Below are 18,589 nucleotides of genomic sequence, written 5' to 3' on the forward strand. Positions count from 1 at the left end.
TACGAATAGTTAATTCGCCTCGATAAATTTTACGACACGTTTTGTCGCTTTGTTGCAAGAAAAACACACACATTTACTTAATTTGTTTACCCTCGGTTGGGCTGAGCAGATAGCCCTTTGTGGCTTTGCTATACGAAAAACACACACACACTTAATTTGTTTTATTTTATTATTATTATTATCATTTATTTACTCTTGATTTTATCTTCTAGCAAAACAAACCATAAGTATGATATTACTTACCATGTTTCTTCAGCTTGTAACATTATTAATTTTTGTAGCTTATCTGTAAGACTCGTTTTTTTGTTTTTTTTTGTTGCTGGGCAACTTTGTGATTTGAATTGTTCCGTTAGAGTGTGTTGTTTATTTCCCCCAGTAGCACAGTGGTATGTTCGCGGCCTTACACACTAAAAACCGGGTTTCGATACCCGTGGTGGGCAAAGCACAGATAGCCCATTCAGTAGCTTTCTACTTAATTCTAAGCAAACAAACTGTTGTTTATTAAACAACTCGCACATGTAGTATGCTTAGGTAATTGAGCCAAAACTTTGTGCATCATTTTATTAAAAAAAACTGAGAAAAAATCGTTTTTAAGTCTTGCAATATCTATTTCACAAGTTTTACTGTTTAGAATACGTAATTTAAAACTTCTGTCATTTAGATATTTTCTTTCACGTTTTCAAATTTTTTTATGTTATTCCTGGCAAACAGAGTAAAACTATTGATCGATAATTTTTGTACTTAAAAACCTAGGAAACTCTTTTCAAAATTAATTTAAGCTTAGTTATTTTAGTTAGTTAGTTATCACAATTAGATTCCATGAAGGAACATAGGGCCGCAATCGCTTGCGAATTCTTCAACAGGTATTTAAGTGAGTAGGTTGTTAGTTTATTTCTTTGTTTAACTGATCATCAGACAAAGCTACTCGAAGTCTGTCTGCGTTACCCGTCCCAAATTTTGAACGTTGAAGTGAAACGAGTTCATTGATTCGGCGCACCTTTTGTATAGCTTGTTTTTTACTTGATCGCATAACAACAATATAAACCTATTAAATGAAATAGTTTGAGATTTTAAGATTACTTGCTACAAAGTGCTTAACTTCTGCAATTAAAATATTTCATTTTATATCTTTGTATGAATTTGCAACTTCGAAATTTTAAAATTCTTTCATAGCAATAGTTGTTTAAGATTATTGTACATTTTACTGTTGATTTTGTATTCATACATTCTTTTAGATCTTTTTGTTTGTTTTTTATTTTATAAAACTGTAAATTGTACATTTGTTTTAATCGTAAAACAACGAACGCAGTTTCATTGTTTTTACAGTTACAATGACTGATGTATAGTAATAATAATGACCTTTTTACATACTAAAATTCTAAACATGCAGATATGTTTTGAAATGTCAATTAAATTAAAAGGTTTAATTGGTTAAAGGTAAAAAGTTTTAAATTTAATATATGTACTTTCCTATAATTCTTAACATTTATTTTTGGGGCCTTTTTTTTTGCCCATTCTAACTGTTACTTAGACTAATATGGCCCCCAAAAAATAAGGCTCAGTCGGCGAAACAAAACTACAATTACATGGGTGAGTGCAGAATGGCCTAAGCGTACCTCGTCTTGATTCACAATAAAAAACACCTCTACCTTTCTACTTACGCTTCAACGTCGTAATTCGAATGAAATACAAAATGATAAAACGTGCTTTTCATAAGCTTTAAAAGAAAGCAGATTTGTAATTATAGTGGAAGTTGTTTTCACAGGCGTCTTTCCTTCTAGCAACATATCACCAACCTAAATTTGTATAGACTTAAATTATTTTATTCTACATAAAGATGGAATAAATAAACCAATACATAACTGATTGTGGCCTGGCATGGTCAAGCGCGTAAGGCGTGCGACTCGTAATCCGAGCGTCGCGGGTTCGTGCCCGCGTCGTGCCAAACATGCTCGCCCTCCCAGCCGTGGGGGCGTTATAATATGACGGTCAATCCCACTATTCGTTGGTAAAAGAGTAGCCCAAGAGTTGACGGTGGGTGGTAATGACTAGCTGCCTTCCCTCTAGTCTTACACTGCTAAATTAGGGACGGCTCGGTGCAGTGGGCTAACAACATACTCACTTAAATACTTGTTGAAGAATCCGCAAGCGATTGCGGCCCTATGTTCCTAGATGGAATCTGATGGTGATAACTAACTGATTGTAGTTTGTAAACGATAATGGAAATGTCGTTATGACGGTTACATTTAATTTTACTTATTGCAGCTTTTAGCCGAATAAAGCAGTTAAACTTAAATACTGGAATCCTCCAACCAAAATAATTTTATAAGCTTTTATCGTTGTGTTCCAATCTTTACATGAACCGCCACAGAAATAAAAGTATTTTTGGCTTTTACCGTTGAAAAGGAATGAAAGAATTTTCATGACTGTTGAGATGTATGCAATTACATCACATCATGGCAACCGAAGTTCAGTTTGTTTGTTTTTTGAATTTCGCGCGAAGCTACACGAGGGCTATCTGCGCTAGCCGTCCCTAAGGCACTCGACTTGAAATCAGAGGGTCACGATTTCGAATCCCCGTCATACGAAACATGCTCGTTAGAATGTGACGGTCAATTCCACTATTATTTGGTAAAAAAAATAGCCCAAAAGTTGGCGGTGGGTGGTGATGACTAGCTGCCTTCCTCTAGTCTTACACTGCTAAATTAGGGACGGCTAGCGCAGATAGCGCTCGTGTAGCTTTGCGCGAAATTCAAAAACAAACACATTGTAAGAATCTGCCCAAACAATACCAATACCAAAACAACACAATAAAACAACAAATAACACATGGAAACCCACTACAGAAATAATCACCCTAATAAAAAAACGAAGACAATTAAGAAGACAGTATATGATAACAAGAGACAGAGAAACTAAAACGCGAATATACAATATAAGAAATCACATCAGAACACAAATAAAACAAGATAAATGGGACAACTGCTGCTCAAAAATAAATGATAAAACTGACCCGAAAAAAATTCTGGACACATCTTAAAAGACTCATCAACGATAATACAGTCACAAAGAAATATCCTGCACTCGAACATAATAATACTAAAGCACACACAAATAAAAAAATAGCCGAAGCTTTCAAAGATCAACTTTAAAACACATTCAAAACTCACTCTGATCCAGATATGGATACATATTTCTACAATAAAATCACCAACCGTATACTAAACAATAAAAAACAATTTGAACCAATTTTTCCAATAAACATAACTGAGACAAACACAAGACCTATCACAAATAATGAAAACTATGAAAACACGTTACAAACAAAAGAAATCTCCCTACAAGAACTACTTGGAGCAATAAAAAAGCATAAAAAAACAACAAATCTCTAGGTGCAGATGAAATACAAGCTATCCTTCTAAATTAAGGCACTCAGAAATTGTTTGACTATCTAAAAACACTTTTTAATCTATCTCTATCCTCAGGATACATCCCAGTTTCTTGGAAGCTCGCTAATATATTAATGTTCCATAAGAAAGAAAAACCAGCAAATAAACCTAATAGCTACCGACCAATCAGCCTGACCAGCTGTATAGGCAAAATTCTGGAAAGAATAATCAGTAATAGACTCTCCACATTTTTGGAGATAACATCAATATTCCCAAAAGAACAAAATGGATTCAGGAAATTTAGACAAACGACAGACCACCTAATCAGATTAACCGAAACCATAATTGATAGCTTTAATAAAAAGGAATGTACTGTCGCTTGCTTCTTTGATATTGAGAAAGCATTCCACACTGTATGGCATGATGGTCTAAGGTTCCGAATGAATGAAATGAAACTACCGCGAGGAATTATTCGCTGGCTATCTAACTTTTTGGAAAATAGAAAGTGTAGAGTGAATGTTGAGGGTACCTTTTCTGAGTACTTTAATCCAGAAGCTGGTGTCCCTCAGGGAGGGGTGGTTAGCCCTATACTCTTTATCATGTATGTAAACAATATGCCATTGAAAGATCCAAATCATGGATTCTCTTCACAGTTCGCGGATGATGTAGCAGTCTGGAAAAGTGCCGCAACACCCACAATAGCAGCCACAAACGTACAACCGCAACTAAATAGAATAAGTGAATACTGTCAAAAATATAGAATAAAAATAAACACAGCAAAAACACAACTCGTAGTCTTTACGAAATTGACAAAACACAAAAAACAACAGCCAGAATTATATATGAATGGCACACTACTCAGACTGCCCCATCGGTAAAATTTTTAGGTCTGACCTATGATTCAAAACTAACTTGGATCAATCATGTGAACGAAATTAAAAATAAAGTCTGGCGAAGAACTAACTATGCTAGGAGTTTAACTGGTAAAAACATTGGAGCATCTACAGATAACATACTAAAAATATATAAAACATATATTAGACCTGTAATAGACTACGCAGCTCCAGCATGGATAACTGTAAGCGACAAAATACAAACTACAAACAATCCAAAACACACTCCTTACAACAGCATACACAATTCCAAGAACTATATCATCTCAATTTTTACACAAATATTCAAACTTTCCAACCGTACCAGATAGACTCCTACATTGTACAATAACGTACTTCGATAAAAATTGGATGAAAAATGGTTTACTATGCGAACTAGATAGGTACCTCATACAAGATGAAGTTAGTCTTAAATATTTCTCCCAAGTCAATTTATATTTTAAACATAAAAAATAAATAACTATAAATAATAAAAAATAATTTAAAAAGTGCCACCAACAAACTTGACATTCTGCTGATAGAGCAAAATAACAACTATATATGTACCACAATACATGGACATTGCCCTGAAAAGGATTAGAATAATATTCAGTTCACTCTCACCTAAAAATAGAATAATTACAAATTCCAATACTGCAAGACCATATAAGTACGGGGTGAAGGAAGAGGTCAAAGAGAACCTGACCCTCCAGGGTATGAACATATCTTACCCAAACACCGAGAGAGAGCGAACTGCCCCAAGCAGTTACGATAAAATTTAGTTAGAGGACTCTGATGGTCAAAGAATTTACATGGAGAAATAATTGGATGAGCCGTTCGGCATTGACAGTTAGCTATTTCAATGCTTATTTTGTAAAGCTGACAAAGAATGGAGGTGAAATTTAACTGGAGTAAGTCAGTTGATCTCTCATAGTAAGTAGACCTACATGGTATTATAAATAACGCATGTGCATGTCTTTCTGCCGTCCATGCGAAGCCAAAAGATTAAATACTACGAAAAATCAAAGGTATATTTGTTCATTATAACATGAAATTAACTTTTCAAGGGACTTAAGGTAATCCTAATTCGAGTTTCACCTCGTTTTAAAATTTTTTCTTAAGTATATAATTTTTTTTACATACATATTTCTATTACAATATTATCGAAATATTAAGGATAACTGGATTTCCACAGCTTTTGACAGACAGCGAAAAACTGTAAGAGTTTAAACATTGTGTACTCAACTCCTAGCTACCCCTCCCCTGTGACACAGTCTATGGATTCATGCCACTAGAAGCTGGTATTCAATGCCCATGGTGGGCAGAGCACTGATAGCCCATTTTGTATCTTTGTGTTTAATTCAAAGCAAAGTCCTAACCCTTGATTGAAATCTATATCCACTGGTCAATTTGGCATCTGCGTTTGATTTTGTCTTACAGATGGAATATTGTTAACACTTTGGGAGCTATGACTACAGACACTTTCTGTTATAAGTTAATGATGATTACAAGAACTGGTATTATAAATTAATGATGATTACAAGGACTGGTATTATAAGTTAATGATAATCACAAGGACTGGTATTATAAGTTAATGATGATTACAAGGACTGGTATTATAAGTTAATGATAATTACAAGGACCGGCATTATAAGTTAATGATGATTGCAAGGACTGGTATTATAAGTTAATGATAATCACAAGGACTGGTATTATAAGTTAATGATGATTACAAGGACTGGTATTATAAGTTAATGATAATCACAAGGACTGGTATTATAAGTTAATGATAATTACAAGAACTGGTATTATAAGTTAATGATAATTACAAGGACTGGCATTATAAGTTAATGATAATCACAAGGACTGGTATTATAAGTTAATGATGATTACAAGGACCGGTATTATAAGTTAATTATAATCACAAGGACTGGTATTATAAGTTAATGATAATTACAAGGACTGGTATTATAAGTTAATGATGATTGCAAGGACCGGCATTATAAGTTAATGATGATTGCAAGGACCGGCATTATAAGTTAATGATGATTGCAAGGACCGGTATTATAAGTTAATGATAATTACAAGAACTGGTATTATAAGTTAATGATAATCACAAGGACTGGTATTATAAGTTAATGATAATTACAAGGACTGGTATTATAAGTTAATGATGATTGCAAGGACCGGCATTATAAGTTAATGATGATTGCAAGGACCGGCATTATAAGTTAATGATGATTGCAAGGACCGGTATTATAAGTTAATGATGAATGCAAGGACCGGCATTATAAGTTAGTGATGATTACAAGGACTGGTATTATAAGTTAATGATGATTGCAAGGACCGGTATTATAAGTTAATGATGATTGCAAGGACCGGCATTATAAGTTAATGATGATTGCAAGGACCGGCATTATTAGTTAATGATGATTACAAGGACTGGTATTATAAGTTAATGATGATTACAAGGACTGGTATTATAAGTTAATGATAATTACAAGGACTGGTATTATAAGTTAATGATGATTGTAAGGACCGGCATTATAAGTTAATGATGATTGCAAGGACCGGCATTATAAGTTAATGATGATTGCGAGGACCGGCATTATAAGTTAGTGATGATTACAAGGACCGGTATTATAAGTTAATGATGATTACAAGGACTGGTATTATACGTTAATGATAATTACAAGGACTGGTATTATAAGTTAATGATGATTGCAAGGACCGGCATTATAAGTTAATGATGATTGCAAGGACCGGCATTATAAGTTAATGATGATTACAAGGATTGGTATTATAAGTTAATGGTGATTACAAGGACTGGTATTATAAGTTAATGATGATTGCAAGGACCGGCATTATAAGTTAATGATGATTACAAGGACTGGTATTATAAGTTAATGGTGATTACAAGGACTGGTATCAGAAAACTATTTTTAGTCCCGTGTAATCTTTTTAATTTTTATTAATATCATTACTGTTATTTGATCACCTATTTACAGTTAATATAACTTACAGCATTTGAATTACTGATTTATTTACGTAATTTATATTAAATTGTTTCATGTTTAATATATTTATTAAGGTGTCTACAGAGTACCATCTAATTAATATCTTTATTGGTATTTAGTTGTCGAGAGTGTCAGTTAATTAATGTCTTAGTAAATAAGCTAATTCACTTTGCGATTATGTTTGAAGCTTTTTATTTTATATTTCTTTTTAGTTTGTTTGTTTGTAATTCAGCCCAAAGGTACAGAATGGGCTATCTGTGCTCTGCCCACCATGAGTATTGAAATCCAGTTTTTAGCGTTATAAGACTTATTTCTGTACCATATGAAGGGAAGAGAGACTTTTGATATTGAAGTTTTACTTGGATTTTGTTTACTTAATATTAACGTCAGGCTTAACTTTGTGAATGAGTCAGCTCTCTTTTATTTGGAGGCTCTTTTCATCATTGGCTCTCGTTAAGACCTTAACCGAATTAGAATGGATAACAACGTCATGTTTTCAAGTACACTTAACTTAATAAGGTTAGCATTTTCTTTCACTCGTGTTTTAACATTTTTTTTCCTTCAGTACAGTGTTTATCAACGTCCCACATCGTATTCCTCTCTTAGAGAGTCCAGACTTTATTTCATGATAATTTCTTTGCATCATTATATATTATTTTTACAATAATAATTAATGAAATTCAGTTAGTCTACAAAAAAAAAAATATTGTTTAATAATTGATTAAAGGTGATTATTTGACCAAAAATTTAAATAACTAAACAACTTTGATTTCAGAATTGTAACTTGATATCAGATTTCCATTCGAATTGTACAACTTTAATGAAAACCTTGAGGCTCGTGCTGATAAACTAAGTGAGAAAATCAAGGAACAAAACAAGTCAATTTTGCTTGAAGATCGCCACGCTCACAAATACTGATACGTTCTTTTCTTTTCTTCAAAATATTTCTTACAGCACTGAAGACACATTCGACCAAGTGTGTGGTCTGAAATGGTAGAAGAACTTGCTGGTCCTTCGTAACTAATTTATTGTATTTGACACTGACTTGGAGATCCAGCCAGATCAAGTGTGCTTTTTGTTATTGTTTTTTTAGGCATGGATCGGTTTCACGCTGACGTCCTTTTGCAAGTTCATCAACTCGTCGATCTGATCAAAGTCCATAGCCCGACAATTATTATTTTCGCAGTTAAAAAGAAATGGCTGAATAATCTAAAAGGGATAGTTCATTTGTTGGAGATCAGCAAATCTGTCGTTTAACTCAACATGCAGGTTGGAAAGATGTTCAGTGATGACTCAGTGGACATCCTCCAATGGTTCAAATTTGCTAAGATGCGTGAACTAGAACAGATTGTTCTTCAGGATCTGAGCCTTCCAAAAGTTCAGTTTGTTTATAAAACTCCAAATTTTGGTTTTGTAGTCCATGAGAGCTTTTATTCACCCTGCAGTTCTTTATTTAAAGACTTCAGTTTACCAAAAATATCTACAAGATATGAAATCAAGACCTTAAATTTCAAGAACTGAAGGTCCTCACGGTCCTCACCAAAGTCTAACAAGGTGTCACACAAGGCAACGAATCTTTCCAGACAACTGCCTTTGGTGAGCCGTTGCACGTGTGTATGAAGAAGCAGTCTCAAATACCTCCCGTTCATGTCCTGACAAAATGCTTTGAACAGACCCTCATTCTTAGGATGGGCTTTTATCAAATTTACCAATGTGATCACCTTTTTTTCATCGTTTAGTCCAGCTTAGGACTAAGGTTTGCAGCCGCCAAACTATCTCTGTAAATAATACAGTGAACAGTAATCAAATCTGGATTATCATTTTCCAAGAGTTTAAGTATTCCTTTCTGTCGTCCCATCATTATTGGACCACCATCTGAAACAGTTGGACAGGAGGTTGGTAATTGGAATATTATTATTAGTTAGTTATTTCTTAACCACATTATAGATATCTTGCACTGAGGTGATGGTTGTCAAAGACTCGCTAAACATAATCTCTTCCACGAAGTTTGAGTTGTGTTGTAGCCTGGCATAAGTCAGTAGAATGGCTTCACTGTCTTGGACAGCTGTTTTGTCGAGGGCCAGTGAAAATTTGGTCGTCTGGAGGATCGCGATCAAATGTGTCTTGACGTCGTTTGCAGTTTTATCGATGCGGTAGCGAACAGTATCATTGTTGAGGGGTAAAATGGCAAGTTCCTGGTCATATCTTTGGTTGTCTTGTATTGTCTGAAGGTATACATCAAAAGCCACTTTCAGCAACTCTGCCATCGGTATGCAGTCGATATTTCTTAGCAAGAAGAAAACTGAATTTATAATTAGGTTGGAGCCCACGTTCATTCATACTAGTTTGTCTTTTGGACATTACATCAAGTGACTTCTGTTTGTTCTTTGATCTCTGTTTGAAGTACTCGAGGGGTTTCTCTGCCTCTTCTGGATGCACGTTTTTGAGTCGTTCTACCAGTTTTGCTGACCTCATGGAATCATTACAGAGAGGACTGTAGCACAACAAGCACTGAGGTTTGGTTTCATCAGTAGCATCACCAAAATTTAATTACTCCACTGAATATTGGAGGATCTTGTTTTTAGAGTTTGCTCAGAAAACTTTTGTTTTAGCATTTTAGATACAAATCTGGAAAAACCGAAAAAACAGTTATTTAGACAGAACACAGAAATGTAGATATTTTACACAGAAATCTGAAAAATAAAACATGAATATAATAAAACAGGAGAAATTCACAATATCTTTCCCGCCAAACAGCTGAGAACCTCTGCTTTAGCAGGAAGAAAGGCAGTATTTTAGCATCAGAGCATCAAGTCATCATTCACGAAATGTTTTCATGTCATACCTAAAATTAATGGAGAAAAACGTCCATTAAAACCTATAATTTTTAACATAGAAACTTACCATGCTTAAAGTGATTTTTAAACTGAATTTCTGAAGAGATATAACCACCAAAAAAATTTTTTCATGAAATATAAAAGTTGAAGTATAATAGTAATGTGGACCAGTCTTCATGTAGCATCACTATACGTGAATGAACCATTACATGTAAATGCTAATCTATTTTACAACGGTGTTTGTTTTCAACAACGTGATTTATTTCTAAATCAGTTTTTATGAAATTAATTAATTTCTACTAAAGACTCTCACTATCTTCTGGTTTGGTTTCTTTTGAATTTTACGCAAGGCTACACGAGAGATATCTGGGCTAGCTGTCCCTAATTTAGCAGTGTAAGACTAGAGGGAAGGCAGCTAGTCATCATCTCTCGCTTTCAACTCTTGGGTTACTCTTTTACCAACGAATAGTGGGATTGACGGCTGAAGGGCGAGCATGTTTAGTGTGACGGGAATTCAAACCCGCGCCTCTCGGATTACGAGTCGAGTGCCTTAACCACCTGGCCATGTCGGGCCTCACTTTCTTTTGAATGGAAAGCTTTGTGGCAGATTGACGGCATTTCTATGGGTTCGAGACTAGCGCCATTTATGATTCTATATTTTTGGTTTTTTAGTGAAAACGAAGGCTAAATTATTTGCAGCAAGGGAAACCTGTTCACTATCCTATATATTTTCATGAATCATTCACCAGCTTTAAGAACACTGATTAACTTGTTCATTTTTTTCGATATTTGACCAGTGGACGTAGAATAAAGTTGACTGTAAAAGAACATGAAAACCTGTAATTTTCATTATTGCGAATTGTGATTATTAGTAGTAATAATGGTAATGTGAAATGTATTTAAGCATATGTGGCCCAGCATGGCCAGGTGGTTAAGGCACTCGACTCCTAACCTGAGGATCGCGGGTTCGAATCCCCGTCACACTAAACATGCTTGTTCTTTCAGCCATAGGGGTGTTATAATGATAGGGAAATTCCACTATTTGTTGGTAAAAGAGTAGTCCAAGAGTTGGCGGTGGGTGGTGATGACTAGCTGTCTTCTCTCTAGTATTACATTGCTGAATTAGGGATGGCTAGATGGCTAGATAGATTGCCCTCATGTAGCTTTGCGCAAAAGTCAAAACAAACAATGCATCAAAGAAATTGCTTTTATTATTGTAAAAAAGTGTAGTAGTGGTTTCCATGTGAATGTGTATTCACGAATAAACTATGTTACCAGTTTAGTTTTTCATTTTATAGTTAAGATATTATATTAACTTTTATATACACAAGTGATAGTAAGTTACCGCAAGGTGTGACAAAATCATTAAAAATCTCCAAATTCGTTTCTGTGTATGTGTGTAATATATATGTCTTTTTTCTCTTTTTCTAAAAATTAGAAAAATCCCACAACAATTATATAAGTCTTTTTATTTTATTTTTACTTGTATTTGTTTCTACTACTACGTCTTTTATTGTGAATTAATGTCTTTTTTTCTGTTGTCATGTAAGTGTGACATATTAGTGGTCATTTTATAGTTTTGTTTCCTTGTATGAATAAAATTAAAATACTACATTTTCACCTATCTGTTTTCTGTCCATCATGATGTCTTTTTCCAGTGGCGGATTTCAGGTTGTGTTGGCCCAGAGTCTAATAAACCCAGAGTCTTATGATTCCCCTCATCTTCTATACCTCGCTGTCTGCACCATATTTCTTTGTGGAATCTCTTTGTTTTCAATCCACTTTCTTACGTTATCAAGCTAAGCGAGTTGACGAACATCTTTTCTCGCCTCTGTCTTCTTTCTGCGATTTCTACCCATCAAAAACAAACTTTTCTTCGTATCTAGATGCAGAAAGAACCATGCTTTCCGTTTTCTACATATAACCAGCAAATCATCATTTTTTCTTTGCACGTTCCATTACTCACTCATTACTTTTCTATTATAGTTGATCTTCAGTCCAACCCTCGTTACAGATTACAACTACAGAATACCGGTTAAAATATATTTATTTATTTGGATATAAAGGATATTTATTCTAAAAAATCTAAGAATCTCCTGTTTGCACTATTTATTATGAAAGTAAATTGTTTCTGAATTTCGCCTCTTATTTTTTTCTACTATATAAAATTCAACGTTAACTAGATTAATAGATGGCGCCACGTCCTGATACTGAAAACAAAAACAAGAAATTGAGAAATGTCTGTTTGTCCTTTATCTAGCTACTAGTTCCCTGGACCAATCTCGACCAAACTTTATGAAATGATAATTTAAAACAAACATTATGTTAAAGATGGAGGTTCACAACCCCTCCGCCTCCGTATTGATGTTACTCAGTATTTTGTCTCTGTGACGTAGCTTAACGTTTATTACGCTGCGTTATTACACTTTGTGACATTAAGATACACGATCGTCTTATGTATATATATTTCAAAGTGGGCGCAAGTACTATGAATAAATAAATGCAATGAAAAAAATGACTACCACTATTACAGCAATAGAAACTCAGATGAAATTGATACTATAACAAACATCATAATACTCAGAGCTGTTTCTTGGATTGTATTATTTCCTACTTTGATCCGTGAACTTAGAACTTCATCCTTTAAGACACTTCTGCGGCAAATGATCGTCAATTAATTAATAATGTGAAACAATGTGGAAGAACGTTAAGAGGAGGGTGTTGAAAGAGGGTAAGAGATATCACCCCTAATGCCAGTACTTTTCCGCTACCTCTTCGTACAAAGTCACCCTGACCATCATGCAGTGTATACCATGTTTTAAGTATATTCATATACAGCGAGTTTCAATGTCGTGCCACTGCCATGAAAGATGACATTCCAAGTTTACTAAACCATTAAACAGTGAACTAAACGTGTTATAAAAACAAGTTCACTGCAGACATTTATTTATTTTATTTTTTATTTGTTTATTTTTTGGAATTTGTCCACTGTGGTCCCATTGTGTGTAATAATAATTGTTTGTTTTGAATATCGTTCAAAGCTACTCGATGGCTATCTGCGCTAGCCGTCCCTAATTTAGCAGTGTAAGACTAGAGGGAAGGCAGCTAGTCATCACCACCCACCGTCAACTCTTGGGCTATTCTTTTACCAATGAATAATGGGATTGACCGTACATTATAACGCCCCCATGGCTGAAAGGACAAGCATGCTTGGTGCAATAAGAATAATAAATCTACTTTTGAGCCACATTGAACGAATTAAGAGAAATGTAGGGGGAGGGACGGACTTAAATAAAAGTTTAAATCCTATTGGTTTTCCAATATTTCACCAGCTTTCCGAGTTATAACCAATCACGTAGAGTGATAATTTTTTCTTCTTTCTTCCGTAATAACAAAAAACAAGCACAAAGCATTTTATAATTTCATAACTGTATACAAATTTAGAAAGAAAAATATATTTCCACCTTCAACATCGAGTGATATTGTTTGAAAAGCGTGGTATTAAAATAAATGCTTTTGTTCACTAATTCAATACATGATGTAATAATTCTTGTAGGACACTCACAGAAATTAATAGAAATACAAACAGTTTTTTTTCATTTATCGTAGTATTTCAGTGAATACTCGTTCAACAGAAACAATGACCGGCTCTTGGCATTATAACAGATAAAGGCCCGGCATGGCCAGGTGATTAAGGCCATAAGGATCGTGAGTTCGAATCCCTATCACACCACAAAAACTCGTCCTTTCAGACGTGGGAGCGTTATAACGTGCAGTCAATCCCACTATTCGTTGATAAAAGAGCAGCCCAAGAGTTGGCGATGGGTAGTGATGACTAGCTGCCTTTCCTCTAGTCTTACACTGCTAATTTATGGACGGCTAGCGCAGATAGCCCTCGAGTAGCTTTCAACAATATTCAAAAACAAATGAATAAACCAAAAATATAATTATATTTCAAATCAGTCAGAAAGTGACTGAGCTAAAAGTGTTTAACTGAGAGAGAGAAAAACACATTGAAACAAACTCGTAGCCATTCTCTGAGCCGATATGCCGCGGCTAAAAATACTGTCTTTCTAATTTTGGATATTATGTATCAAACATTTAAATTTTTTTTCCAATTTTTTTAACACCTAAATCATGACAGTAGGTTCAAAGTGGAAGTTTTGGGTATCAATTTAGAATTTGTGTGAAATTATTGATTTAAATTCTACCTGGCGTGAATTACCCAAATTCTGTTATTTTTTAGTTTTGAAAGAAAATGATGGTTTAAAACGCCCAGAACGAGTTGGGACTAAGACAAGATGTGATATATATGTAAGAAGTGCGTAAATACATAATTATTACATTTGGAACAAGATTTACGTTAACGATGTAGGTCGTTTATATTATATAGAGTGTTGAGTACTTTATATTCAAACGATGTTATATGCAAATCGGGTAATCATGTAAAAATCACAGCAGATGTCGCGGTGAGACAGATGTAACAAACTTCGTTTTGACATTTAGCCCATCCCCGAAAGTTGATCTATTTTTAGATGAGTATATAAAAGTTCTTTCTATACGCAAAATATTCATACACTTGTATCAAACAGACGTGTTCAGATCGAGAATTTAGAATTTTCCAAGATGGAGAGATCATTTTTTCTTAATACCACTGCAAAACAAAAGAATATGAATCAACTTGGTGCACAAGGGTCATTTTGAAAAACATCTGCAAGAAGGCGTACCAGCTACGTTAAGTAAAATACGTCATCTTTGAAGCAGTTAGAGACTGGCACGGGTATTCGTGCTATTTCATAGGAAGACATACCGGTTAAATTGTTGATGAAATTGTCTTTAAACTTCTTTATTATAAAATTATAAAAACGAGTTTTGAGACACCTTTGTCCTTTTGTACTATATGGACTATAAGAAGCAAACACGGAGGTGTGGTGTGGAGATAACAACTTTACAACAGAATTTTCAGTAAAGAAAGTAGGTCAAAGTTATTATTAAGATGCATATTTACCTGATAGAGCATGACTAGCCGTTGCAACATGAACTGTGACGACATGGTTTGCCTCATAAATGATTTCTGTATTATGTACTCAAGCTTTGCATAATTAAAAGGAAAAATTGTTTGACCAAATTCTTTGAATATCAGAAAATGACCAGCACATCATTGGCATGCATTATGCTGTAAAAGCATATGTTTTTATAATAATAACTTTGGAAAAGAATAGTGTTTTTCGTAATTATGTAAACGCTGTGCATTGATTCTCAAAACGGAGTTATTTACAGAAACAATAAACTATCTGGGGAAAACAACGAATTTTTTTATTCGTTCTGATTGGTTTTGCTAAGCTCAAAGCTACACAATGGGTTATCTACGCTCTGCTCACCACGGGTATCGAATATTTAAGTCCTATTTGTAGCATCGTTAATCTACAGATTTACCGTAAAATCACGTGAAGTCTTGAATGTTCGTAAAAAAATAAACCTTAATAGACACCGAATTAAGTACTTAACATTTACGTAAGTTTAACATGATTTCTCATTTCAACTTCTAATTAGGTCACTAACTACTTAACTTCCTTGTATTTTGAGTTATTTCAAGATAATAAACTTATAGTTTCATATTTCAGAGATACGATAATAAAGAACTTGAAACTGTTTATCCTGTGTGTTAAAAAGCTTGTTTTATTTAACAATTGTTGATAAAACGTCCCCATGAGAACGAGAGTAAAAGTTGGAACGGAATAACAGTTACACGTACAACCTCAAGATAATGTTGTCATGATTATAATTTAAAATAATGATTAATTAATTGAAATTCATAAATAAAATTTAAAAATATTTTAATTTAATTTATTACTTCAGTAATAAATTATTTTAATTTAAGATATTGCTTTGATAATAAATAAGTAATTAAGTAACATTATCAGGAAGCAGTCTTAACTTTAAGCAAACAAACTGGTGAAGCAAAATATGACAAAACTATTCTTGATTTGAAGGTCACGACTCCTGCACGTGGTATCCTCTGGACCAGTTTCTATCGCATTCAGCATCAGAAATGTCAAACATCTCCTCTCCAGTTACTGTCTGTCGCTGATCGGTTTTGTTGGTCCTGCCATTTGGAAACCTGTACCCAATAATTCAGTAACGTGACATGATTAAAAGTATAGAACACGTAACGTTGGTCAACTGTTTAGAAAAACAGCTAAGTTAAGATTATAAATAAAATAAAAAAGAAAGTATGAAAAGTTATATATTTTTTAAAATTACATTTTCGATATATGAATAAAGTTTAGTTTACTCCAAAAGCATTATAGTGTGATGGGTAATCCCACTTTTTGTTGGTATAAAAAGTAGCCCAGGAGAGTGATATGGGTGGATTTGAATAGGTGATTTTCCTTTAGTCTATCTTTCTTAAGTTAGTTACTTCTAGCACCGACAGCCCCTGACCTGGAGTAGCTTTGCGTAAACAGAAAATACGCCAATTTATATTGGGGTTACACTATGCATTAACGACACCGCTGGGGGTTGTTTAAAGACGGACTTCCTTCTGTTCGTTTGAGGGACAAATACACACAATGTGTAAAAATTGTAAATAGAATTATACAATTAACTAATTTTTAAAGTTTTCTAGTAAGTATAAAAAATGACTAAACGCATATATAAATTAATAATTAAATTTTCTGCCGTGTAATAAGTTTGTTTTGAATTTCGCGCAAAGCTACACGAGGGCTATACGCGCTAGCCGTCCCTAATTTAGCAGTTCAAGACTAGATAGAGGGAAGGCAACTAGCCATCACCATCCATCGCCAATGAATAGTGGGATTGACCGTCACGTTATAACGCCCCCACGGCTGAAAGGGCGAGCATGTTTGGTGTGAGGGGAATTCGCTGTCGCGACCCTCAGATTATGAGTCGAATATCTTACCGACCTGGCCATGTCAGGCCTACGTGTGATAAGAAATTTATATTTGTTTTTAATACATTACAGTGGCAATCGTTGGGTGGGTTTTCCTCTCCCCCAAATCCTATAAACTACTCATTTTAAAAAAATATTATTGATCTATACATGGCATAGGGACTGCCTTGCTTTGGTTGTGGATTAGAAGGCCCAAGGTTCAAGCGGTGATACGCCGCTAAAAAATCTCTGAACTTTCACCTGCGGGAGCACTAAACCTAGATCAGTCAATCCTGTTATTCGTTTAAGAGTAGCCGTGTAGGCGGTGAGTGCTGCCGTATGATCGTTCCCCTGGTCATTATTTGTAAATTAAAATATCCATAGCTAAAACTCAGATTTATAATCTGGCTGTTTAGTCTACGAGTTGGATAAAGTATTTCTCAGGATGAAAATACTAAATATTTTTATTTAAATACAAGAAAACAGTGAAGTAATTTGGGTGAAAAGCTTGGAGTTAGGGGCTAATGGTAGCCAAAGCCATCCCAGTTGTACTAACTATAAATATTTTACTGTTTTTCTTTCGTGTGGAAAATTACAGGGAATAAATGAAACATTTTGGATTGTAATATCTTAAATTGCCCGAAATTGTGAGAAAGATATCAGACTTTGCACGTCAAATACTTTCAAAGTGTAAGCACACTGCACATCGTCACTGAGTGATATCTCAGCTGCAACGTGATATCAAAGGACGCGACAGGAAGAATCAAAATGTCAAACATTAACAAACAAGGGATAACTTGGTGAGACTCAGTTTTAAACAATTACAAACGAAATCGTTAACGTTTATTCTACGCTTTATTTTCAAAAAATTAGTTTTTAAAAACTTGGTTTATCTTAAGTTTGGTAAAAAGAGTAGCCCAAGAGTTGGTGGTGAGTGTTGACAATTAGCTGCCTTCCTTCTAGTCTTACACAGCTCAATGAGGGACGGGTAGTGCAGATTGCCCTTGTGTAGCTTTGCGCGAAATTCAAACAAACCGAAACAAAAAAATATTATGTAAGGTTATTAACATTACAACATAATGTTTAGTAATACTTATAAATCACGGATAGGCACGTAGGAGTGCATCTTTTATAACTGTTTATATGGACAGTTGATCAAAGCTTTAGAAAAACATTAACTTTTTTTTTCTAAATTTGTCACTATGGTAGTTAATATAGGCCAAGGTAGAAATGTCAATAATATTATTGTTTCTCATTCGATAAAAGGACAGATTTCGATATTTTATGAAAAAGACTGTTACGTTATATGAACAAGTATTATTTTTTTCATCCATGTTGACCTAAGGGTTTACAGAATTTTTCAAAATTGATTTATCGCGAAATACCCTAAACAATTCTTATCAAACAAGGTTTCTCAGTGGGTCAGCTGCAAGTTCGCGGACTTACATCGCCAAAATCTGGGGTTCGATTCTCTACAGTGAAATGAGTTCAGATAGTCCATTGTGTAAATTTGATGACAGGAGTCCACTTTTTTAAAAATAAAAGTTCGGAGACGTTGACGAAAACTGATGATGATACAGTC

At 34.3% G+C, this 18,589-nt stretch overlaps 1 protein-coding gene across 2 annotated transcripts in view; it reads right to left on the reverse strand.

Annotated features, from left to right (window-relative positions):
* Nucleotides 1-15,774: 15,774 nt before the first annotated feature.
* LOC143240675 (cell adhesion molecule Dscam1-like) overlaps nucleotides 15,775-18,589 on the reverse strand; it is a 102,274-nt gene continuing 99,459 nt past the window's right edge. For both annotated transcript variants that reach the window (XM_076483496.1, XM_076483495.1), the window contains one exon: nucleotides 15,775-16,236. In XM_076483496.1, the coding sequence (XP_076339611.1) occupies nucleotides 16,110-16,236 (127 nt within the window). In that variant the 3' untranslated portion in view covers nucleotides 15,775-16,109. The remainder of the gene's footprint in view (nucleotides 16,237-18,589) is intronic.

Source organism: Tachypleus tridentatus, chromosome 13 (assembly GCF_004210375.1).
Source record: "Tachypleus tridentatus isolate NWPU-2018 chromosome 13, ASM421037v1, whole genome shotgun sequence".
Lineage (NCBI taxonomy): Eukaryota > Metazoa > Arthropoda > Merostomata > Xiphosura > Limulidae > Tachypleus > Tachypleus tridentatus.